The sequence below is a fragment of the Hemitrygon akajei genome, chromosome 11 (genome assembly GCF_048418815.1).
Source record: "Hemitrygon akajei chromosome 11, sHemAka1.3, whole genome shotgun sequence".
Lineage (NCBI taxonomy): Eukaryota > Metazoa > Chordata > Chondrichthyes > Myliobatiformes > Dasyatidae > Hemitrygon > Hemitrygon akajei.
In genome coordinates this window covers 110,397,612-110,424,636 of record NC_133134.1, presented here as the reverse complement: position 1 = coordinate 110,424,636, position 27,025 = coordinate 110,397,612, and the positions used below count along the sequence as shown (strand labels likewise).

At 39.4% G+C, this 27,025-nt stretch overlaps 1 protein-coding gene across 2 annotated transcripts in view; it reads left to right on the top strand.

Annotated features, from left to right (window-relative positions):
* Nucleotides 1–27,025, top strand: part of gnas (GNAS complex locus) — a 314,392-nt gene that overhangs the window by 116,770 nt on the left and 170,597 nt on the right. Inside the window, exons 1-4 of one of the 2 annotated variants that reach the window (XM_073061497.1) lie at nucleotides 19,066–20,411; nucleotides 21,351–21,423; nucleotides 22,741–22,795; nucleotides 25,262–25,381. In XM_073061497.1, coding sequence (XP_072917598.1) covers nucleotides 20,267–20,411; nucleotides 21,351–21,423; nucleotides 22,741–22,795; nucleotides 25,262–25,381 — 393 coding nt within the window. In that variant the 5' untranslated portion in view covers nucleotides 19,066–20,266. Of the gene's footprint in view, nucleotides 1–19,065; nucleotides 20,412–21,350; nucleotides 21,424–22,740; nucleotides 22,796–25,261; nucleotides 25,382–27,025 lie in introns of those variants that run through there. The other variant, XM_073061496.1, reaches the window with a different exon arrangement.

Below are 27,025 nucleotides of genomic sequence, written 5' to 3'. Positions count from 1 at the left end.
TCAAACCTCAAATGTATCTTAAATCATGGCATTTTTTAATAAACTTGATCCTCTTTGAAATTGTCATTTTTCACTTTTTATGGGTTTTAAAACACCTTCTGACGTAATTCCTTGAAGTTCTTAAGGGAGAAATTACACTGAATTCACATACCTAATTGAACTGTGAAATAGTTGTGCTATTGATAAAGAGGGGAAAAAAAGAGGCAGGAGGAGGAATTTTGGAATGAAAGCAGATGTCTTATTCCAGAGCAAAAACATACAAATCATGTGGAGAGTTTTTGTGGAATGGGGAGATCCTGCTTAGGCTCTTTTAATCTGATAATGAGAATTGGCAAATACCAGATATGAGCTCTTGGGAGGTGTGGGAAATTGGAACAGATCTGTTTTCTGTCCCTTAGATACCTTCAGTTTTGATTTGTACAGCAACTATTTGTTTTCTAGTTCTTAAGTTCAAGTGTAGTGGGGGGTGGGGCGGGGGTGAGAAGGTACATAGAATTTTATCATGTAGTGCTTATGCCAACCAGCACAAAGGAAATAGCCAAGTATGTTGATTGTTTTTATGGAAACAATTCAAAGGAGCATATAAAAAAATCTTAAACATCAACATAAACCATTTTCAACCTTTGCCTTGGGCAGAAGGGCACAATGATTAATGTTGATAGAAAACAAGTGTGGAGGAATGATAAAACACCACAGATTCTCCCGATGCTGGAAATCCAGAGCAACACACACAAAATGCTGGAGGAACTCAGCAGGCAGCGTCTATGGAACTGAATAAAGAGTTGACGTTTTGGGCCTTCTTTAAGACTGGAAAAGAAGGGGGAAGAACTCTTCGCCTTTGTGCCCTAACAAGTGTTAAGTGCTTGCTCTCTGCCACATTACTGTGTCATTCCCAGAATATTGGTGATTTCACTGGGATTATAGAAAGTGAATTTAGACCTCAGGTTCTTAGTGTTGTTACTCAATATGTACACTGGAATGGCATTGACCTTACAGCACACATCTGTCTCTCTGGCTCTCAACACTCTTGGAAATCACCTCTGCTCTCCATCATTGCTTTCAAATTCCATGATCCAGGTCTGGTCTCGACTTTACTCAATGCCACCTATAACATTTCAGAAACTTTGTCTCTTCTGATTCTGACACCCTATCTTCATTTCTCCATTGGCAACTGTGTCTTCAGTTGTATAGGCTTTAATCCCTCACTCTCTCCTGAAAAATTCTTTGTTTTTAAGACGTCCCTCATTATTTAGCTTTTCGATCAAGCTTTCTTTGGTCATCTGTCCAATTATCTCCTATTTGTGCTTGAGTTCCAATTCACAAAACATTTAGAATTTATGTTAAAGATGCCACATAAATACAAGTTGCTCCTTTTGTTGTTTTTGACCAGTTCTTTTATTGCCTGATAAATAGACTAGACAGAAATGCTTGAATACAGAGACCAAGCAATCCTTACCATTAAATCCATTACTTGCATTCAAGAACGTGAGAAGATTAGAAATGCAATAGTTCATCCTGCTCCATGGCCTGTTATGACACTGTTAGATCATGACTAAACCTTGTTTGATTCTCTCACCATCTCTCAACATCGTATCTTAATTTTCCTGAAATTACGGCTTTTTGAGGGAGATAATTCCAAATTTCTACTTGGCCTTTGTGAAGAAAAGCCTTTGCTGCCTAGCCTGAGTAGAATTTTGTTGTTGATTTTCTTCCCGAAAGAAATGAGCTTGTATCTCAACGATCTACAGAATTGCATAATCAGTATGTATGAAGTCAGTTGCCCCATGTGGGTTTGTCAGTTCTTTGAAAGCTGTTTGTCTTTATCCCCACTATTTCCCCATACTCGTGCAGTTTTGTCCTTTTAAACTATTTATCCAATTTCCTTTCAAAAGTTTCCGTCCCTCTTTCAGGCACTGCATTCCAGCTTGACTCGTTGCTTTCTTTCTAAAAATATATTCCTGGTGTCATCTGGTTTCTGTTGCTAATCATCTTAAACTCGTCTCCTCTGCCTGCTGGCCTTTCTGCCACTGAAAAGAACTGGTTCTCGTACATTCTCTCGAAGTCCTTCTTGATTCTGAGGACCTCAACTAAATCTCCCCTTAACCTTCTCTGTTCTTTCTGTCCCACTATTATCGGAAGTTAACATCTACTACATGCTTTTTCAGAGATTTTATTAAAGTGAGGTTCCCAGAATTGAATTCAGTTTTCCACAGTGACCTAATTAGCCTTTTGTAAATGTTAAGCATTACTTCCTTGCTTTGTTGCTCAAAGGATTGTGTATACATATTTTTTTTTGTAGCCTGCTAAGCCTGTCTTGCCACCTTTAAAGATTTGTATACGTGTAGCTAGGCCCCTTTTAACACTGCTCCATTTTGTGAAGAGGCTTTCTTTATCACAGAACAAATCATTTCACACTACTGTGTCAAATTTTATCTCTCAGAGGTTTACCTATTTCTCTGGTCTATCTCTATCCCCCTGAATCTGTTACTGTCAGCCTCACTGTTGAGCACATTTTTGAGCTTTGTGTCTTCTGCAGAATTTGGAAATGTGCCTTGTACATTCAAGTGTAGGTCATTATAATATCAAAGTATTTTTTTCTCTGCAGAATAGCTTCCAGTGAAGAGGAAAAAAATTACACGCCAGACCAGGGTATTTTCACAAAAGTGAGTGTAGATTACTTGAGTATAGAGTAGCTGACAAGCTCCATTCACTCCTTCACTAACAAACACGTTGTGTAGGATTATTCCAGCTGGGGAAATGCATTGGTGGTACAATACAAATATAATAATATTAATAAACTGAAACAAAATACCAGTAAAGTACAAAGAGATACAAGAAAATGTTGACAAAATATTTTGAAGTTTACATCTTAATCACTCCAGCATATTAGAAGTCCAGATACCTATATGAAACCTCAGTGTGATCTACATTCAGTGTTGATGTCCAGCATATCAAAATAGTGAGAAATAGTGTACATTTAAAACATCATTTGGGGGAATAGATATTCTGTGTGCTTGAGGTGCCACTGTTATCAAGAAACCAAATGAGTGGTGGCCCACAGGTTCAAATAGCTCCCCAATCTCCCCCCCTCAAAACCTGGATGTTTAGCCCAGGACATTAGGCATTGGTGTTGGCATGCAGGAGAACTGGAATAGGCCCTTCATTCACTCAGCCCTTTCTGCCATTGAGTGAGATCAAAGTGCATAGTTGCCCCATAGCTCAAATTACCTTTTGATTATCCAAAATCTGGGATTTGAAATCAAGCATCAATTGTAATGTTCAGGAAAAAAATGTTCCAAACTTACAGCATACACTGTATTGGAACTGTTTCCTATCATTGCTTGGCAATGACCACACCACCCCACCCTCCCCCCCAGCACAAAGTTACCCAATCAACAAAAACTGTTCTCTCAGTTTCCTATATCATCTTGAAAACCAGTCAAATGATCCAGTAACCTAAATTCCAAAAAAAAGGAGACCAAATGTGTGGTTTTGGCTTCAGAGCCACGATATTCCAGTAATTGTATTTTGTCCTTGAATCAAGGCCAATATACTCCCCCTAATTTCTGGAGTTCAGAACTGCTCACAGTACCTCAGAATTTCAGGTATGGTCTCATCAGACTTTTATCTGGTTGCAGCATTAGTGGCATTCTTTCGACACGGCATTAAATGCTGGCCATGTCAGCGAATTTCAGGTTCAGAAAATGAATACGTTAAAGGAAAAAATGAGTGTAGAATGGCCTAGTAATGACAAGGTGCCAGCCTGGTTTGTATGAGCTACACAACAAGAGCAGCTCACAGTGTAAAGAGCAAATTGATTCCACTCTCTCATGAGGTAGTCATTTAGAACTGAGGTATATGAGAATTTCTTCTAACAGAATTGACAGGGCCAGATTGCTGGAGATACTTAAAAAGGAGGCAGATACGTTTTCGAAAGATGGGGAACTTAAGAGAGTGGGGAAGTGTCACAGGAGAGTCGAGTCCTGGGGCAGATCAGCCATGATCATATTGAATAGTCATGCAGGCTTGAGGGCCCAGTGAAAGTCAAAGCATCTTGGTATCTGTAATGCTGGAAGCATTCAGCAGGTCAGGCAGTGTCTGCGGAAAGAGAAAAAATGAACGTTATGAAGGGTCCTGCACCTGAAACAGTTACTCTGCACCTCTTTCCACAGATGCTTTCTGACCTGCTGAATACTTACAGTATTTTCTCTATTTAAAGATTGAGGGGCTAGCTGGCCTAGTCCTAATTTCTTGTGTACTGTTCTAAGAATAACAATCTCAGTTAGTCCAGTTTGTCCACATAGCTGAAGACTTTCAATCCTAGAATCTTTACTGCACTTCAGTTGTGTAATCAGAACTGGACACATGGAGCTTATACATATTGCCAAGGTACCCACTTACCTTCCCCTCATTTGGCTTCACCTATCACCTTCCAGCTTGTACTCCTTCCCCTCACATCACCTTCCATAAGCTGACTCACCCAAGGTGCTGTGGATTTGCCTCTGTCTGTACTCCCCTAAATGAAGACTGGTTAGAGTCTTGTCTTGTCGATACTGCACCAACTGCTGCCACTGGGCTATAAACGTGCAGGAGCAGTGTGTGGCTAAGTGCCCTGCTCCAAGACACACACGCTGCCTCAGCTGAGGCTCGAACTAATGACCTTCAGAGTTAACGAACGCGTTAGAATGAGGTACCTGCCAGAAGAAAACAGCTTGCTGATTTTTTTTTGTCTGCATGGCAGCCACCTATATACAACTCTTTTTGAGTTGCGCGATGAACCCCCCCACCCTGAAACAAGGAAAGGAGTTGTCAGACTAACGCACACAAAACTGGAGGAACTCAGCGGGTCAGGCAACATCTATGGAGAGGAATAAACAGTTGACGTTTTTGGGCCAAGATACTTCATCAGACCCGTAAGAGTTATCTACCAAGTCATAAGCCAGCTCCTCCCTTTATGTTGATGTCAAAGGCACTCATGGATGAGAAGAACATTGGGATGAAGAACTGGGGAGAAAATGGAGGTTTAATTAAGTTGTTAGTCTCCTTCTCTTATAATTTGCAACCCATCCTGGCTTGAACTGTGCCCCTGGTTCTTTATTATCACTGATTAACATTAAATCCTGGAGCTGCCTCTCCCCAGTACTGTGGGAGTACCTTCACCGGGAGCATTGCGGTAGTCAAAGAAGGTGACTCATCACCACCTTCTCAAAGTCATTATTTTTGTCGCCAAACTAGAAACACGAATTAAAACATAAAATCTGTGAGCTCTTTGCACTTGTTTTTCATGGTAAGGATAGTGTGGGGGTGGTTTAGTAATACAGTTGACAGAGGGAAATAGCAGTCAGCAATATTTTGGCTGACTAGAATGATGCAAAAGTGATTTGCCGAGAAGAAACATGGTGAAGCGTGATGTGATCACGTCAAACTTGGCACTAAACCTGTTTTGTACCAGATATACAAACGTTTGTACATGTGGAATTCAAAGGAGAAGATCGGAGGCTTGAACTAGGAGAGTGAATAATATGTAAACAATTATACTGATCTTTAGTCACCCGTCCTTACATCTTATTTGGTTCCATGTCAAATTTTGTTGATATTTTTCCTGTGATCTTCCTTCCTTGGGACATTTTAGCTTGTGAAAGGCAATTCTCTAAATGAAAGCTGTTTTCCTATTATTGCACGTGGCCATTTTTCTCTTATCTCACAATTTGCAAGTCCAGAGGGCAAAACTGCTTGTCTCAAATGATCACTTATATGTGAAATTATCAAAAATAGATCTGAAAATGTGGACAAATCAAAACAGCAAGTAATGGGCAGGAAACTGAGCCGTGAAATATTTAAACGACCAATGCAGGGCATTACACTACTGAGAATGTACTACAGAACTCCAGGTAGTTCGAGGCAGATACTAAGAGTGAGTTATAATGTGCAGAATTTCTGACAAGTGCCAAAACAATAGTGGCAAGAAGCAAGTGGTGGTCGGTGAATCTACGTGCAATGTGCCTATGATGTTACTGCAAGAAAGATGTTCATTGTATCTGCAAATCACCGTAGTAAACTCAACTCAATGGCTGTTTGCATGATATGTTTCACGCATCTCACTCCTCAGTTCCTTGCTTTCTATTAGGGCCATGGAAACAGATCCCTTAAGCCTAACTTAAACTAGTCCCACTTGCCTGCATTTAGTCCATGCAGTCCCTCTAAGATCTTTCATATCCATACAGCTGTCCTATTGCCTTTTAAATGTTGTTAATGTGCTTGCCTCAACACTTCCTCCGGCAGTTCGTTTCATATATTGACAACTCTCTGGCTGGAAATGTTTCTATTAAATCACTCCCTTCTCACTTTAGACCTATTCCCTCCAGTTCTTGTTTTCCTATCCCTTGGAAAAAGACTCAGCACATCAACCATATCTATGCTCCTTATAATTCTACATATCTCTATAAGATCACTCCATATTCTCCTACACTCCAATGAGAAAAGTCCCAACCTGCACAACAATTGTTTATATTAAGGATTTATGCTTAAATGTAGGTAGAAAGGGGAAAAACAGCAATAGCAGAGAATTTTAATTATCCTATAAACAACAATAGTGTGAAATTATGTAGAGGGCACAGATCTGTAAAAATAAGTTGAGAATGACTTATTTGTTTTAGCCAATACATAGTAAACTCAACAAGGAGAGTGGGGAATAATTCTGGATTTAGTTGTAGAGAGTATCATTAGGAGAGCATTACCATGGTCATACCATAGTTTAGATGTGTTTAACCTAGTAAGGCAAAAGGAAAAAGATGAAAAAGGAATTGAGGTTCTAAACTGGGAAAGGCCATTTTACCAGACCAAGAAATGATTGAACAAAAGTGGGTTCTAAACAACGGCTTGAAGCTGGATCAGTGACAGAGCATTTGGAGAAATCAATACTCAGAGTTCAGGGTAAAGATGTTACAATAAAGAACAAGGGTGGGACTGCCAAACGTAGAGACCTTTGGATGAGACGATGCATAGAAACTGAGAGATTAATGTTGCAAAAATTGTAAAGAAAGTGTAGCGATGAAATTGAAAGATAATTTAGGAAAACAAATGGATGCTATATAAAGTACTTATAAGTATGTTTAATAAGTACATAAAGGGCATCAGGATAACTCGGCAAATACTAAGTAGAAATAATGGTGGAATTTTATATGAAGATTCAAAGTCATTTAGTTCAGCTTTTACATTGAATCACAGAAAATTTATCACACATCATTACTCTGCTGGTTGAAGAAGCTACCCAGCCTATTCCCAGCTGCTAGCACAAGCTCTGAAATCTAAACAAACAAGGCATGAGGCGTGGTTGGCTAAGGTGGGTCGAGAATGTACGTTAAGAGGTTTCTTAGTAGACAAAGAATTGAATACCTATGTCACAAGTAATAGATAAATATTATTAATACAAAAGCTCAACAGAAAAATAGTGATTAACAAGAGAAGTTAAAGATCACGTTAAGTTGAAAGAAGCGGTTTATAATGTTGTATAAAAGTGATTAGTGGATAGTAAAGATTCAGAGGGATATGGGCCAAGAACAAACAAATGTGACTAACTCGAAGGGGCAACTTGGTCAGCATGGATGTGTCTCTGCACTGCATCCCTCCGACTCTAAAAACGGTAAGCTTGAAAACTGGGAACATTTTAGAATTCAGCAAAGGAAGGGAAAGAAGAATATCAAAGTAATCTAGTGAAGAATATAAAAGAGACTGCATAAGCTCATACAGACTTTTAAAACAATTAGTAACAGATAATGTGGCTCCATTACAGATTGAGACAGGATAAATTACAATAGAGAATAAGGAAATGCAGAGAAATTAAGCAAATATTTTTTGTCTGTCTTCTTGGGAGAGGATACAACGTTCCCCCTCCACACCCCCACGCCCCCCCCCCCCAGCAGTGGCGGAGAAAATGTCTAGAGTAAACTCAAGATTGTTTAATGTCATTTCCAGTACACAAGTGTAAAGGAGAACAAAATAATTGTTACTCCAGTTCTCATGCAGCACAAAAAAGGACAATAAGAAAAAGAACACATTAAAATAAATACTTAAGACTGCTTATATACATAGACTAATTTTACATCTATAGAGTGATACATATATACAGTATGATTCTGACAGGGAATGATAAAGTATTGGTGGTGGGGGGATAGTGGAGGTTTAGATCAGCCTTACTACTTGGGGAAAGTAACTGTATTTGAGTTAGGTAACCCTGGCATTGATGCTCTATAGCCTTCTCCCTGATGAGAGTGTGACAAACAGTCCATGAGCAGGGTGTGTGGGATCCTTCATAATATTTCTGGCCTTTTTCTGGCATCTTTCTGTATATTTCATTGATAGGGGGTAAAGTGGAAGCTAACAGAAGTTAATATGTGTGGAATTAATGAAACTAAATGTTGATAAAGTCCTAGGACTTTAACCTGTAACACAAGGTTTAAAAGAGGCAGGGATGCTGATGCACGTTATTTTCTTCTTCCAAAATTCCAGAGATTCTAGGAAGGTTCCCACAGACTGAATGCAAGCAGATGCAAGCCCACCAACAGACACACACACACACACACACAATTCAGCAGGTCAGGCAGCATCTATGGAAACAAATAAACAATCGCTATTTTGGGTCAAGGCCCTTGATTAGGACTGAGAGCAAAATGTTAGGCTGTCTTTTCCTTTCCACAGATACTCCCTGACCTGCTGAGTTCCTCCAGCATTTTGTGTATGTTGCTTTGGATTTCCTGCATCTCCAGAATCTCTTGCTTTTTTTCCCCCCCACTATTTAGAAAAGGAGACAGGGAGAATACAGTGAACTGAGAACCAATTATCTTGACATACAGTAAGTTGTCATGCAAAATACTAAAATGTATTATTAAGGGAATGTTAGCAAGCCTGGTGACCACAAGCCTTTTAGCGATGAGATTAAATTGAAACATAATTGATATGGAACTGTTCTCTACATTTTGTATTTGTAGTGAAAGTATCATGCTTATCCTTGGAGTAGTTGCTGGTTGTTCCTTATAAAAGTTTTCTTTCCTTCAATATTTAAGTAGACTGAATAGATATATATTGTTAGCTGTATAATTGACTATTTGGTGTGAGCTCACTCTCACATCCAATTGAGTGGCTGACACGCTATTGTCAACAGATTTTTATTTAAATTTGTAAGATCACAATCTAATGGGTACTATTGTATGTTAGTTATACAGTTTCATGTTGACTAATATTAATGTAGATACTTCGAGAACTAATATAATTTTTATTTAAATAAGTTGTAATTCTGTCTTCCTTGATGAATATAAATCATAGTTCAACCATTTCTTTGATAAAAGATGTCTTATTTCATAATTCCACCTTAATAAATTCCCTCCAGGACTTTAGAAATCTGCCTTAAATTCTTCAAGCATTTCAGGAAAAAAAGGGTCAATAAAAAAGTGCTTAGGAATAAGACTGTACATAAATGAAGGGCAACAAATAAGTAGTGCATCTCCTATCAGCAAAGAGTAACAATAAGTTACTTGTCAATGGATCTACTAGAGTCACTTAAAGTAAGTTTGAATATTAGGGTTAAAATTGTAAGTTGTTTCTCCCTTATGTCTTTGAGATTTTCAGAATTTGGTGTTTGGTGTTTTTTTTAGTGTAGTTATCTTTATCAAGAAGATAGCTTAATTGGGAAGTGTGGAGCATGGAGAAATGGGTTTAATGAATGTAGTGGTCTTTTATGTATGGCATTCTCATAGTTTGAGTTACGCTGTTGTGGAAGATTACATTTTTGTTTTGCTCTCTTTATAATTATTATTCTTTCCAGTGATACATAAGAGGGTTCTGTACCAAGATTTGTAGGTAACAGGACTCCTAAACACCAAGCAAATAACTAACTCGGCAGCTTGGTTTTGACATGTGTTTAAAATACAATTGTCATTGATTTATGTGGTTCTGCATAAAATAATTGCACAACAAAAATAAGTTATGTTGAGTAAACACAAAGTACACTGCAGATGCTGTGATCAAATCAACACGTACAAACAATCTGGATGAACTCAGCAGGTCGGGCAACATCCGTTGAAATGAGTAGTCAACGTTTCGGGCCGAGACCCTTCTTCAGTCCTGATGAAGGGTCTCGGCCCGAAACGTTGACTGCTCGTTTCAACTGATGCTGCTGGACCTGCTGAGTTCATCCAGATTGTTTGTACGTGTTGATAAGTTATGTTGAGAATTGTGAACCATTGAAGCTAAATACCTGCTGGAGTTAAAAGCTATGAAATAGAATGCAAATGCTCCAATGTCTTGCATCATAGTGTGGGTAGGGGGGAGTAGAGAGGACAAAAGAAGCAGGTGCATAGGAGGACCAACATTTGTAAGTTCCAGTGTCAAGGTACACCAACTTGACTTGGATCTTTCATCATCATTGGGTCAAAATGCTGGGACTGCCTAGATAACATCACTGTGGTAGACCTGACCCCTTACTGAGTACAACTGCTCAAATAGTGTCTCAACAGCATGCTGTTGAGAATAGTAATAGATGACTTGGTAGCAAAGTCAACTTACTTTCCATGTAAAAGAATGAAGATACTACAGAATGAAAGGGAGCAAATAAAGACCGAGAAAGATGATTCCAGTGCTATCAGGGAAGTCTGGGGTGTTATGAGAAATCAAGATTTTGCAGTGTCTTAATAGGTCTTTAAAATTACTTATAAATTTCATAAGGCATGAAAAGCTGTCTGCTCATACAAGTGAGAAAAAAGTTAAATTTTAGAGTCACTAATAAATTGGATTGGACAGTCACCGAGAACATTAAACTCCATTCCATGTGAATTGGTTGAGGCAGTTGCATAGATTTACTCAGAAGAAAGCTGGAGAATTATACAATTAAGCATTGTACATTGTAGAATATTATACAGTTAAGCAAGATTTTACTGGTACAGTGACACTGAAGAAGATGGAGGCTGTGTACAGTATAAATACTGATAGCCTGTATCTGTCTCATAATATTTTATATTGACAAAATCATGAATGATTCTATGTTCTTATTTATATTATTGACATCACTCAAACTGCATCAACTGGTTTGCTGAACTTTTTCCCCAAAATATATTTTTAATTAAATTCTCAAATATAGTTAAATGAATGAGACCATAAAATAATAAGAGATAGGAGCAGATTAAGGCCATTTGGCCCATTGAGTCTGCTCTGTCATTTCATCATGGCTGATCCGGTTTTCCTCTCAGCCCCAGTTTCCTGCCCTCTTCCCGTATCCCATCATGCCTTGACCAATCAGGAATCTATCAACCTCTGCCTTAAATATACATAAAGACTTGGCTTCCACAGTTGCCTGTGGCAAAGAATTCCACAGATCCACCACTCTCTGGCTAAAGAAATTCTTCCTCATCTTCATTCTAAAAGGACACCCTTCTATTCTGAGGCTGTGTGTTCTGGTCCTAGACTCTCCCACCATAGGAAATATCCTCACCACATCCACTCTATCAAGGCCTTTCACCATTCAGTAGGTTTCAATGAGGTCACCCCTCATTCTTCTGAACTCTAGTGAATACAGGCCCCGAGCCATTCAATCCTGGAATCGTTTTTGTGAACCTCTTTTGAACCCTCTCCAGTTTCAGCACATTCTTTCTAAGATAAGGGGCCCAAACCAGTGCTTTATAAAGATTCAACAATACATCCGCGCTTTTAGATTGTCCTCTTGAAATGAATGCTAACATTATATTTGCTTTCCTTACCACAGACTCAACCTGCAGATTAACCTTTAGAGAATCCTGCATGAAGACTCCCAAGTCTCTTTGCAGCTCATTTTTTTTCTGTTTTCTCTCTATTAAGAAAATAGTCAACCCTTTCATTTCTTCTACCAAAGTGCATGATCATAGATTTTCCAACATTGCATTCCATCTGCAATTTCTTTGCCCATTCTCCTAATTTGTCTAAGTCCTTCTGTAGCCTCTCTACTTCTTCAAAATGACCTTCCCCTTCACCTTTCTTCATATCATCTGTAAACTTTGCAACAAAGCCATCAATTCCATCATCCAAATTATTGACATAAACATAAAAAGAATCAGTGTAACACAGACCCCTGTGGAACACCACTAGTCATTGGCAGCCAGCCCGTAAAAGTTCCCTTTATTCCCACTCTTTGCTTCCTGCCAATCAGCCACTGCTTTATCCAAGCTAGAATCTTACCACATAGAATCTTACCATTGGCTTGTAACTTGTTAAGCAGCCTCGTGTGGGACCTTGTCAAAGGCCTTCTGAAATTCCAAGTACATAATATCAACAAATTCTCCTTTGACTATCCTGCTTGTTATTTCTTCAAAGAATTCCAACAGATTTGTCAGGCAAGATTTTTGCTTGAGGAAATCATGCAGACTATGGCCTATTTTATCATGTGCCTCCAAGTACCCTGAGACCTCATACTTAATAATCCACTCCAACATCTTCCCAACCATTGATGTCTGTCTAACTGGCCTGTAGTTTATTTTCTTCTGCCCCTCCCCCTTTTTGTAGAGTGGAGTCACATTTGCAATTTTCCAGTCTTCCGGACCATTCCAGAATCCAATGATTCTTGAAAGATCATTACTAATACCTCTACAATCTCTTCATCCACCTTTTTCAGAACTCTGGGGTGTACACCATCTGGTCCAGGTGACTTACCTACCTTCAGACCTTTCAGCTTCCCAAGAACCTTCTCTCCAGTTATCGTAACTTCACACACTCTTCATGCTTCCTGACACCTGGAACTTTCACCATACAACTAGTGTCTTCCACAGTGAAGACTGATGGAAAATACTTATTTAGTTCATACTCCATTTTGTTGTTGCCCATTACTACCTCTCCAGCATCGTTTTCCAGTGGTCCGATATCCACTCTTACCTCCCTTTTACACTTTATGTATCTGAGGAAACTTTTGGTATCCTCTTTAATATTATTGGCTAGCTTTCTTTCACATTCCATCTTTACCTTAATGACTTTTTTGAGTTGAGTTATTTTGGTTTTTAAAGCTTCACAATCCTCTAACTTCTCAGTAATTTTTGCTCTATTATATGACCTCTCTTTAGCTTTTACGTTAGCTTTGACTTCTCTTGTTAGCTACGGTTATGTCATCTTTCCTTCAGAATATATCTTCCTCTTTGGGATGTATATATCCTGTGACCTCCGAATTGCTTCCAGAAATTCCAACCATTGCTGCTCTGCTGTCATCGCTGCCAGTATTATTTTCCAATCAATTCTGGCCAACCCTTCTATTATGCCTCTGTAATTCCCTTTACTCCTGTAATACTGATACATCTGACTTTAGCTTCTCCTTCTCAAATTTTAGGATTTCAGGGTGAATTCGATCATATGATCACTTGCCCCTAAGGGTTCTTTTACCTTAAACTTTCTACTCAATTCTGGTTCATTGCACAACACCCAATCCAGAATAGCTGACCCTTTAGTGTGCTCAACCACAAGGTGCTCTAAATAGCCATTTTGTGGACACTCTAGAAATTCCCCCTCCTGGAATCCAGCACCAACCTGATTTTTCCAATCTACCTGCATATTGAAGTTCCCCCATGACTGTTGTAAAATTGCCCTTTTGGTAAGCATTTTCTATCTCCCATTGTAATTTGTAGGCCAGATCCTTACTACTGTTTGGGGGTCTGTATACAATTCCCATCAGGGTCTTTTTTACCCTTGCAGTTCCTTAGCTCTATCCACAATGATTCAACACATTCTGACCCTATGTCATCTCTTTCTAATAATTTGATTTCATTTTTTAACCAACAGACCAATGCCGTTCCCCTCTACCTTCCTGCTTATCCTTTTGATACAAAATGTATCCTTGGACATTCAACAATCTTTCAGCCATGATTCAGTGATGCCTACAACATCATACCTGCTAATCTGCAACTGTGCTGCAAGTTCATCTACCTTATTCTGTATACTGCGTGCATTTACATACGACACCTTCAGTCTGCCTTATGTTGCACTCATCCTGTTGACTGCAATTTTGCTCTATCAACAACCACTCCTTACTACAGTTTGCCTCCGTTGTAAACCAGCTGTCTCATCTTCAGCACTATTAGCTGCCTTTCCTATGGTACTTCCTGCATTGAAATATATGCAGCTCAGAACACAAGTCGAACCAAGCTCAACCTTTTGATTCCTAACTTTCTCTGAGGACTTACTGACATCTGCCTCCACAACCTCTCCACTATGTGCACCTTTATTATTCTTTATTTCACCTTTGCTTATTATTTCAGTTTATAATGTGAGGATCTGTTTTACCACATGCAATGTGTCAATTACATGAATGAATTACTTGTGTCCCTCTGTCGTGAGATTTGTTCTATTGGTGGGTAATGTCATTCTGATAATTGATCTGGAGTTCCAAAGGATGAAATGAAACAAAAGTTTAAATCATTTATTTTACTCAGATTAATGATATATAACTACAAAGTGTGGCTGAAATGTTTCTATAGACCTTTTAAATTAGTTGCCATATGACGTTTACAATTGAATACCATGCAAACTCTTGACTTGTTCTCTTCCTATATTTCAGTGCAACCTGTTATAATCCATTCTTCAGGGGTACAAATACAACACAGAATATAAAACAGAACAGTACAGGTCAGGGTCTGGCCTTTTGGCCTATGTTGCCTTTGCCAACCATGATGCTCATTTAAACTGCACATTGTCTATGTCCATCAATTTCAAGCCTGTTCATATGCATTAAAAACGCATCCTAAGCATTATTGAGGCATCTATTTCCACTACATTCCCTGGCAACAGTACCGTGGAGTGTATGAAATACAAATTTCTGAAAGCCATTTGCCCCCAGCCACATTTGTGAAAACTGCACAGTTGATCAAAAAACTGTTTTCACAGTTTAAACCAGTATTTTTTATTACTGGTTGAGTTATATGATACCTCTAATTTACTTTTCAGTAAATATTTAGCTACTGTAACATTGTTTTCAAGATGATATAATACAGATCTCTGGGCTTACTACCTAATAACTGAGCCAAATGTTTCAAAAGGAAAATTGATATTCCAATTTGTGATTGCTGTTCTAAGCCCCACAGATTTCTCTGGGGAAGTGTTTTATAGTTAACAGGAAATATCTTATTTAATCAAACCAGTTGGTTCTTCAGATCCATTAAAGTATTAATATTCATGTGAATATTAAACATTAAGTTTCCATCACTGCAGGATTTGACAATATCAATTTTGGGTATGTGTTGCCTTTTCTATTTTGAATATCTTTAAATATCTAGCGTGATATTTCTACTACAGATCTCTCAGAGATTAAGTTTTCTCAAACCTTGTATCACATGTAAATGTACAGGAATACAGATCCCAGGACATATTTTCTTTATAGTATATACATATTAAAGCGTATTGTTGAGATATACTGTTTATGGTTGTTTGACAAATTATATCTTTAAAACAAATAGTTTTATTGTCTTGAGACGACTGCAGGTTGATCAGTCTAAGAGCCCTTGAAATACAATATTGGCCAGGAATCTGATCAAACTTGTTTGATGCAATGCAGCTGAAAAACTAACAATTAAATGAAAGTAATAATTTGCACGTGGTCATGTAATTCCCGAGGTTTTCTGTGGATTAATTGGCAAAGCATTTTATTGAACCAAAATGAAAGGGAGCAAATCTCACTGGTCAAGAGTAACTCATTGGGTACACATTAGAATTTTTTTGGCATCCTAGCACATTCCAAATCTGTGAGCTGATAACAATGTAGTGAGGGCAATAGGTCTCTTTGGAGTTAATCAAAGACACGGCCAGCAGACTATATCCTTAACCAAACAGAGTACATCCTCAATACTTAAGGATTGAGAAAATAGTAACAATCAAGGAGAATAGATTAGAGGTAAATCAGATATTAAGAGATAAATAAAAGAAACAAGAAGTAAAAGAACTTATAATTTCTAAAAAGGACTTCAACAGCATTCTACATGCAGTTTTTAGACAAAGTTTAATTGTACCCTTTCAGGGCTGGTTTCATTGATCTGTGATTGTCAAAAGGCTACGTTGTTTAATCGGACATTTTTGCATCATGTCCGATGGATACTAATGCAAAAATGCAGCCATATTTTAGAAATAATGAAAGCTAAGGATAAACTGCTGTCTATGTGAGACCATCAGCAAAATGACACAAAATAACTTATCATTCTTGAGATTCACACCTAATGGCCATGTTCCCTTTATCCCCTAAACTTGTTGGATGATACAGGATTTAATAAAGCTATTCTTTACACAATTATTTCATTTTCCTTTACACTTGTGTACTGGAAATGACATTAAACAGTCGTGAATCTTTTTTCTTCTTCTTGGGTGGTCCCTTAGGTTTGAGGATTACATCTACTCTAGGTTTCTATGCTCTAATGAGCCAACGTAGGAACCATTGACTTGTTGACTGATGAAACAGGTGGAGGCCCATGGGCTCTCGTGTATAGTGTGTGAGATGCTGTACTCAGCCTGTTCTCTCTTTACCCAGGGCCTTCTGTGCTTCTTGTTCTCAAGACTTAAATGCCTCTTCTTTGCTTTCAGCCTTCATTGTGTAGAGATTCTCTGGTATCAATAGGGATGTTACACTTCTTCAAAGAGGCTTTGAGCAAATCCAACTATTCATCAATCTACCTGGTAATCTCCTCCCATAGTGTTGTACCTTTTAAACATGTGTGATTTCCCCAGGAAGATAATCTCAATGTGTACAACCAAGCAGTTGTTTCTAGATGCTATAACAGAACTCCTCCTTTTGAGTTTCTGATGATGGGTTAAACCAAAATTAATAATTATACGTAGTTTTGGGTGAGGACAAATTTGTCTGAGCTGTGATGGCTCTTGTGTTCTAATAGCCTTTGAAAGCTTGGAAATAAAGAAAAGTCAAATGGAAAGTCATCCAGAGGGTTTTGGAATGATATCTTCTGCACGACTTAGAAAATGTAAATAGCTGGGAATATAATTCTTTTTTAAAAATTGCACTATTCCTCTCAGAAAAGTATTTCTGTAGCATGAAAGAACTAAAAGAAACCAATGTTTTATAGAACATTTCATTTCTTAATTTTACTTGTGGTTTGGCGAACCATTTCGTATAGTGTTCATTCATAGAGTGAATACCTTTCCAGGTTGATACTCTGGATTTTAAAGATGGCTAGAATTTTCTTGCATGAGAAATGGAATAGGATGAAATGGATCTTACACTTTATAATGCTCCAGCCCTATTTCCTGAGGAGTTCAGAGTTATACTTTCTCCTCATTGGAAGTTTTGCGTGAATGCCTTCTAGAGGATCGCTGAGAGTCATTATCCTAAAATCATACTTCTGACTTTAAACTTCTATTGTGGTTAACAAGAGAAGTCAAAGCCAAAACAGAAGGCATAATTAGTGGCAAAAATTAGTGGGAACTTGGAGGATTGGAACGCTTTTAAAAACCAATAGAAGGCAACTAAAAAGTAATTAAGGGAAAGATGGAATATGAAAGTAAGCTAGCCAATAATATTAAAAAGGATAACAAAAGTTTCTTCAGATATATGAAGTGTAGAAGAGAGGTGAGAGTGGATATCGGACTGATGGAAAATATTGCTGGAGAGGTAGTAATTGGGTCAACGAAATGGCAGATGAACTGAATAAGTATTTTGCATCAGTCTTCACTGTGGAAGACACTAGCAGTGTGGTGGAAGTTCCAGGTGTCGGGGACATGAAGTGTGTGAAGTTACCATAACTAGACAGAGGGTTCTTGGGAAACTGACATACAACGTAAAAAGAAATGGTCCAACACCGACACCAGTAGTCACTGGCAGCCTTTCCTAAAAGGATCTCTCTATTCCCACTCTTTGCCTCCTGCTAATCAGCCAACACTCTATCCATGCTAGTATTCTTCCTGGAATACCATGGCTTCTTTTCTTGTTTAGCAGCCTCATGTGTGCACTATATCAAAAGCCTTCTGAAATTTCAAGTAAACAACATTCACTGATTCTCCTTTGTCTATCCTGCTTGTTATTTCTTCAAAGAATTCCAACAGATGTGTCAGGCAAGATGTTTCCTTAAGGAAACCATGCTGACTACAGCCTTTTTTTGTCCCTGTGCCTCCAAGCACCCTAAAACCATATCCTTAACAATCCACTCTTACTTACACCTTCCCAACCACTGAGGTCATGCTAACTGGCCTGTAATTTCCTTTCTTCTGCTTCCTTACCTTCTTGAGGAATGGAGTGACATTTGCAATTTCTAGTCCCCTAGAACCATACCAGAATTCATTGATTCTTGAAAGATTATTATTAAAGCCCTAGGGTGTAGTCTATCAAGTCCAGTGACTTATCTATATTCAGACCTTTCAGTTTCCCAAGCACCATCTCCTTAGTAATAGCAACTGCACTCACTTCTGCCTCCTGACACTCTCATACTTCTGGCACACTGCTGGTGTTTTCCAGTGAAGACTGTGCAAAATACATTCAGTTCATCTACCTTTTCCTTATTCCCCCCTCCCAACACTATCTCTCCAGCATTATTTTCCAGAGGTCCAATATCTATTCTCACCTCTCTTTTACTCTTTGTATATCTGAAAAAACTTTTGGTTTCATTTTTGATGTTATTGGCTAGCTTACCTCTATATTTAATCTTTTCTCCCCGTATGGTTTTTTAAAGTTAACTTCTATTGGTTTTAAAAGTTTCACAATCTTCTAACTTCCCACTAATTTTTGGTCTGTTGTATGCCCGCTCCTTTGCTTTTGTTGCTTTCTCCTGTTCCAAGTTCTGATAGTCAGGTCACGCTAGTCTTTGGAGTAACCTTGCAAACTTCAGCTTCGAAGCATGCGGGAAAAAAACTGCTTGGCTAATCAGAATGAATAGTTTTGAATGAAATACAAAACCACTGCGAAAGTAGCGCAAAAAAAAAGTTATCCCATGTTTTGAATCTCCCTCGGTTTATAGAGTGGTGCGCTGCTGCCTTGGTTGCAATGTTTGAAGAGGGCGCCTTGGTTTATAGTGTGGTGACGCTGTTATCATGTGAGCATAGAGTGAGCTTGGTGTTTGCCCCACCCGTTTGTGTGTGTATGACTCTCTCTGCTTCTCCACATACCCAGCAGCAGGAAGGGCTGCTCGGTATAAAAAATCTTATATATAGAAATATTCAACAACCCAGTGATTTACATACGTGGGGATAAATAGAAGAGACAGACACTTATTTTTACTATCCAGAAGATCTGAGCTCGTGTTTATAGCAAAGAGGGAAGATTTATTCGGGGAAGAGAGGGGGAGGGAAGAAAAACAATTCACCAGGGAGAAAAGGGAGAAGAAACGCCACCGGTGGGGAGTTAAACGCTGGACCTTCGCACACGGGGAATTCAAACCGAAAGGAAATCCGGTTTACCCTGAAGGAAAACAGACTTTATCCCACGGGAGGGAAAAGAAGGAAAAAAAAATCTCTAATCTACCCAAGGGAGGAGAATAAGTGAGAAATCGAGCAAGAGGAAATTTACACCGTGGCACTGAGGGAGCATATCAGCCGGAGGAAAAGAGCGAGCAGGAGGAATTAGAAAGACTGAAGCCACCGCCTTACCTCGGCTCAATTTGTTACCTTCGCAATATTGTTTGTGCTTTAATTTCCTGGGAGAAGGAGGAACGAACAGAAGAGGAGAAAGATATATAATTTGGAAAGAAGGGGAGGCCGAAGAGGATAGTCGGTGTCTGAGGGAACTGGCCTGCTCTATGCCCGATTGATCGACTGACCGGCACTAGAGCAGCCAGGCCACCCACCCGAGAACCGCGCACAGTCGGCGAGGCGAAAGCCGCCTGGGGCGGGGCCAGGCCAGTGGAGTAGAAATCAGCGGCGGGCCCAGCGGAGGCCGAACGGGATTATTACTTAATTGACATTTAATTTGCCCCGTTCTTTTTCCTTTCTCTCGCTTGCCCTCCATTTTATTATTTGGGCGGACCCAGGGCTCGCAGGCCCAGCGCTCGCTGCTGGTGTCTGGGCGACAGGAGAGTGGCTGGCTGGGTGGAGGTGGAGAGCCCGGCGCTTGCTGCTCTCCCCGCTCTCCCACATCCACGCAGCCGCCCACGCCTCCCTCGGGGGCTGCTGGAGTGAAGGCCCGGCGCTGACGGTCGGTCGGGGCCTGGCGCTAGGAAAGGGGGAGGGGGCCGGCGTCGCTCGTCCGCCCGATCGCTCGCTTGCGTGTGTTGCCGGTGCTTGAAGGGTGGCTGTACCGCGGGAGTCCGGCGGTTGCTTCTGGCCGCTCATCTCGCTGATGACCATGGGCTGCTTGGGGAACAGCAAGACCGAGGACCAGAGGAACGAGGAGAAGGCGCAACGCGAAGCCAACAAGAAGATCGAGAAGCAACTGCAGAAGGACAAGCAGATCTACCGGGCCACGCATCGCTTGCTGCTGCTAGGTATGTGATCTGACCGGTGGGGCTGGAGGGTAGGGAGCCGAGCCCCGGCACCTGGAAACATCTAGAAGCCGCATCGGTGATGATAGTGTATGGGGGGGGGGGGGGTGAGAGATCGCTTCAGGAGGAAGACGTAAAGCAAAGGCCTACCGTGTGAACTAAATTATATTAATCCTCGTTATTCTTTCCCTCTCCCTAATTTACTAGGGGAATAGCCAGTGGGCCGAGTAGCCAGGAGTTGGCGACCGGTTTTAATTCAGCCGGTGCTTGATTCAATTATGGGGCCTCGGGGGGTGGGTGTTTGGGGTAAAATAACACAACATGGAGGCTCGCTTGCCGTCGTGGTTGAAAGAGACTTTTCCTAAGTTCCTGACACTCAGTCCTTCATGTCCCCTTTCACTCTCCCTCTACGAGTAGCAAATTAACTAACTGCGTGATTGGTGACATTTAAGAGTGGCTTTTGTTGAATGGGGAACCGACAAGCTGAGAGGGCTGTGGATGACATGCTGAACATGGAGGCCACTTGCTGCTCAATGTGTTTTTTAAAGTCTTAAATAAATGAATAAAATGGGTCGATGAACTAACAGTGAACATGACATCTATGTACGAGAGAGGCTGCAGTCGACCAGAAATGTTAAGCTTGTTGACAAGGCATAGATATTTTAAAAACCTGTTTTTCAATCTATTTAAAATGATGAAACGAGGGAGTACGTATTCGTATTAAATACATAAATTATATTGGGTTGGAAGGAAAAAGAGGCCTCTGTTTTCAGAGCCTATTTTTGCGTTTGTATCGAGGAATGGTGGGGAATTAATCAAAATGTATTTTGCGTGTGTTTAGGTTTTTGCAAAAGTTGTTGGAAGGGGAGCCACTGGCGCATTCGCCATGGTTTCGAGTTAAAAAGATGTTTATTTTTCACAATTGCATTTCTTTAAATGCAGGAGCTGGTGAATCTGGTAAAAGCACCATCGTCAAACAGATGCGAATTTTACACGTCAATGGATTTCATGCCGAGTAAGTGACAATATTGTTTTTCATCTTTCTCTGAAGCCAGTACAGTTTCTTTCTCCTCCCGGCATGGCTAAACTTGGCAGAGGGGTGGGGTGCTTTTAATGTGTGCTTGCATTCATATTTTTTTCTCTGTTCTGGTTTCTCTGTTACTGCAACTCTCTTCCTCCTTCCACAGTCCCCCTTTTCTGCAACATGGCTGCCAACATAGCAGTTCTTTTTCCTTCTACTTTTTGACATAAACATTATATTGCCCTCTCCACACTTTTATTGACTGCTGTTTTTTTAAAAAATATAATTGCTGAAGCTCTTCTGTTTTATTGTAGAGGCAGTTTTCATGCTAGTTCATTTCTAAAAGATGGCATTGGAAGTCTATTGCTTGCAAGCTGTGTTGCCCAATTGGAGCCTTGCGTTTTATTTGGTAGAGATTTGTATATGTGTGTACAGCTGCAGGTGAAGTGTTTGCTCACTTGTAGCTACTAGATTTAAAATTGAAAACTTAATACAATCGTGGCTGCTGCAAAAACCTATCCGATGCATTGTAAGTGGTCCAGTAGCTTACACAGGAGGCAACCAACAATATAGTGTTTATTAGATTAGAAGGGCAAAGGGAAGATGAGCTTTGGTTCTTTAACGTTTTCCAGAAGCGTTGGAACATTTGCATTAATTTTGCCTGTTATATATCACATCAGATCTGTTGCGAATCACCTCTTTCCAGTTTCAACTTGCTACTTACTATATTTAGTTGATTTGTTATTTTGTTAGAATCTGGACCAGTGTGGTTTGCTTTTATTGTTTCATGAAGTGAGAAATCCTTGTAGCTTCTAGTGGTTTTTGTGGAGAAAATTCATGTGCATCTTCTATGAAAGCAAGTGTTGCACTCAAAGTTAATTGCTATGTGGACTTTCATGTAATATTCAATTAATATAAGAGGCTTGATCTGAAATTAGTAGCCACTGTGTCAGTTCCAGCAGATGGTTAGCTTGAACTTGTGTTTTCATCCCAGGAGAGAGTTGTCTGCTTTAACAGTGTCCCACATGCCCTGATCGCTTCTCCCAGCAGTTTAATTTTAAATATTTATGTTGTACAATCCATTTGGGTACTGAATTAAACTCAATTTTATGCAGCATTGGGATTAATGTGTTAAACGATTGTTTGAATCTACTCTTTTCTTGAACTTAATGTTGATTTCTACTACATTTAATGTCAATGTAAAGTACAAACTGTTAGATGTTTTTGGTTTTCAGTTAGAAGAATTTAAATGCCAATTGTACCTGTTACTGCAATATTATGCAATTTTATTAAAATTCTATATTTTTTTAGTGAGAAAAAACGGAAAATTCAAGATATTAAAAATAATATTAAAGAAGCTATAGAGGTAAACCCTTATCTTTGCCTTCCTTATTTGTGCATGCTTTACACTTGATATTACTGGTTAAAAGCTGAATAAAATGTATAGTATACAATGTAATTCTGACTTGTAGGTGATTATCTCTTCCTGCCATTCTCCCACTTGTCTATATGTAGAATTTGCAATAACCATACCACTATCCTGCAGTCCCTTACTAGGGATGTGTGTGCATGTCTGTATTTGAATTGTTTAAATGGATTGGTTGTCCATATATTAAATCTGATGCCCCTCATGGTTCAGTTCATTGCCATCATCCTCCCTGCTTCTATGTTGTATTTCTTTGCCGCCCTTTGGCAACATATGAAAACCTGGCCTTGCTTTAAACATGTGAGCTGATGTCACCCTGCTAACTTTATCTTGCCCTTACCTCTATCAACCCTATCATTGTCACAAAATTGTCAAACTGTTAAATGTCCAGTACTGGAAGGGAAGAAATTTCCCCCAACTAAATGCAGTAGATTCTGGTTAATTGGGGCAGCCACTTACTTGGGACCACTCTTAAAGAACAAAAAACTAATTTACAAAATAGGTGGGGTGGGAGTCTGTTGCTGAACAGTTTCTAACTAGCGTTAGTTGCATGCACTGGCGTACCTGTTAGCCGCTACACTGTGCTTCGAGCAGACAGTATTTAAATCATATATGTCAAACTCAAGGCCCGCGGGCCAAATCCGGCCCGCGGTGGAATTATCTTTGGCCCGCGAGATAATATCTAATTACTATTAAAGCTGGCCCCAGTAATCGAAGCGCCTATGGCGTATGATATGGCTAATGCTGAGTTTATTCAGGTACCAGGTTTTCAGGGTTTTTAGTGTTTATTCGGCAGTCTTGCTCGGCAGTTTTCTTCATAAGAAACGGAATTTGTAAAGTGAAACACTTTGTAGTTATAGCAGAGACTGAGACACATGAGAGCAGGCTGAAAAAACGGAGGCAACGAAAGCTGCGTTCGCACGCGTCCGACTGATCCGGCCCGCATGAAGCTGCATTTTGCTCAATCCGGCCCGTGACCTAAAATGAGTTTGACACCCCTGATTTAAATGGTCAGTTGTGTGTGTTTGTGTTCAAAAAGTGATTTTTTTGTCAGTGATAGTGGCAAGAAATAAGCAGCAAGACTAATCAGAACTGTTTTGCTCACTGCGGTTTCAAGCATTCATGCTTGGAAATGCCAGAAAGATCTAAGAGTGAAAGTGAAACATTTTCACTACTTCAGCAATTTAGAAACTATGAAGAATTTGAAGGTATCAACAATCATCTTGAATGTTAATAAAAATAAAGATTTGGAGGATGCAGTCATTGAAAACATTGCATAAAGGCGGTCCATTATTTGCACTAGGTGTTGGCACTGTTCATTTGCAGTCATTCAAAAGAACATGGCAGTGTAGACTGATCACAAACAAGAGAAAACCTGCAGATGTTGAAAATCCAAGCAACGCACGCAAAATGCTGGAGGAACTCAGCAGACCAGGCAGTATCTATTGGAAGTTTTTTTCCCCCCATAGATGCTGCCTGGCCTGCTGAGTTCTTATAGCATTTTGTGTGTGTTGTAGTGTACACTGGATGAATTCCTCCATTAATTATTAGAAAGTACTGCAGTAGTATTGTAGTATTGTTCTGATTTCTGTATTTCATTTAAAAATGTAATTTGTTACTTAGTTTGTCTTTTTATAGCTTTTTAACTGTTTCCGTGAAACTTTTGCTAATTGGGATCAATTGGGCTGCTTAATTGGGCCAAAATGTGCTGGTCCTGATGTGTCATAATTAACCAGAATCCACTGTATTGAGAAAGTCAAAGCCACTTCAGTCTCTGTCGCAGGCTCTTAGCAATTGATTTGATCTCCATGGTAATGGTTTGAAGATGATCAGTCTGTTAATTTTTTTCAAATACAACTCTGACTGGAGTTTTGGACTTCACAGACCATTCAAAATCTAAGTTTCCTAACTTGTGTTAACCAATTTAGAACTATTTGTCGACCTTTGTATACCCCTATTGAAGTAGTACTTTAATTTTCAGGTTTAATTGTGGTCTGATTGATCTCTAGTCCAATAACTCTTAAATATAAGTGTTAATTGAAGAACTGCTCTTCCCAAGGATCTGCACATCTAATTAGTACAGCATTAGCAGCAACAAACCTCTCCACCTTTTCCTTATGAAGGAGGTCAGGATTGAGCCCCAGTCACTAGGATTAGGTTACCATTATGTTGCACTTCATTGGCCAATTGAAGTGGCATTGAGAATTGCTTTTGATACTTTTTCAGAATCAGATATTTGTTCCAGCTTGTGAATATTTTGCTTATTGTGGAATGCCATTCATGAAGTGTGAGAGCAGCTTGGGATGTGATATGCTTTAGGAAACACAATGCAAAGGTGGGTGGTGGGGAGTGATGAAGGAGGAAATGGGATAATTTGCTTGACCAAATTTGTTCTTATTTTTGCAGACGATAGTGGGTGCAATGAATACATTGGTTCCACCAGTCCCTTTAGCCAATCCTGAGAACCAATTTCGATTGGAGTACATTCTAAACTTAGCAAATGAGAAAAACTTTGAATTTACGCCGGTAAGTGTTGTGAAACTTTCAAGGAATTGGGCATAAATGTGAAAATATATTGAAAGTAAATTGCAATGATCCATTTGAATTTTATGGTTTTGACAAAGTGAAATTCTTTGCATTTTTGAGTTTGGATTAGATGTTGGATTTCCCATATTGCCCTAACCTTGGTTCCTAGTTGAAATAAGGTGCAAACAAACAAAAGTATTATTGTAAAGATTTGGTAGGAACTTTGGACCTGAAATGGGGAATCTCTTCTGAAATTAGAAATTCTTATTGTTGTAGAATGATTATTAATAGTTATATTGGCGCAATAATGGGTTTCTGACTTTAAATTTCTGTAATAGTTGTTTTGTGTATCCTCCTAATATACTGAAGGTGTATTCACCTGTTCTATTGTTAGTTTCTCGGTGGTATTATTTTTGACGGACCTTTGAAGTTATGTACCTTGTAGCTGAAAAATGGCCTTATTTTAATGCTAAGTTTCAGAATGCATTGTGATATTTTCTGGTTGTGTTCTGTGAACCTTTTTTTTTTGGGGAGGCAGTGTGAAGTGTTGTAAGCAGTTACCCAGCTGTACTTCGAATTTTGTTTGAGTATTATTTAAAAATCAGAAATATGAAGGGGACATTAGAACCTCATTGAACATAGAACGGTGTTGGCCCATTGGGTCATGTTGTGCAATCGTGTAACCTATTCCAAGCTCAATCTAACCTTTCTGCTTCCACATAGCCCTCTAGTTTTCTTTTATCCATGCCTCTGCCTCTACACTACCCCTGGAAGCATGTTTCACTTTCTACCACACCTTTGACATACCACACCCTCCAAACTTTCCTACAAACACCTTAAAGATATGTCCTCTCGTAGCCAAAGTCTCTGACTGTCAACTCTATCTATGCCTCTTATCGTACATGTCTATCAAGTCACCTTTCATGCTTTTCTCCAAAGTGAAAAGCCCTAGCTTGCTCAGTTTATCCTCAAGTAGAGCTATTGCGGCACAGCTCCAGAAGCTTGGGTTTAATCCTGACCCTGGAGCTGTGTGTGTAGAGTTTGCACATTAACCCTATGACCAAGTGGGTTACTCCATTTTCTACATGCATCTCACTAAACTTGCTGGTTGGGTAATGGGTCTTTGTGTAGTGAAGGTGAGTGGTAAAATTGATGGGAGTGTGGGGAGAATAAGTTGCAAGGCAAAGTTAGTCAGAGGAATGATACTGTTTTGTGAGCTGGCAGCAACTGAGGAGCTGAAAGTCAAAATATGTATATGGAAGGAAACATGAGTCTCCTTGGATTTTTGAGCAAATCTATCCTTGAAATTCTGCTGGGAATTTGTAAATGCTAAATTTATGGCAAGAATGTGTCTTTCCAGCAGCTTGGTTGAACCACTGGAGTTAAATCTCCTTTCATATTTTCAAAATTGATCTGTGTAATTTGACAATTTGATTTTTTTTTTGCATTAAGTAGCTGTCAAGGCAACTACAAGTTTTACTTTGTGCTGTTGAAAAGAAAATCTGAATATACCCAGTAGGGGAGAACAACAAATCATATTTACTGCTGGTATTTATAAGAAATAGGAGTAGACAAGCCTGCTCTGCCATTCAGTAAGATCATGGCTGATTTGCTCTTGTCCTTTACTTTCCTTCCTACATTTAG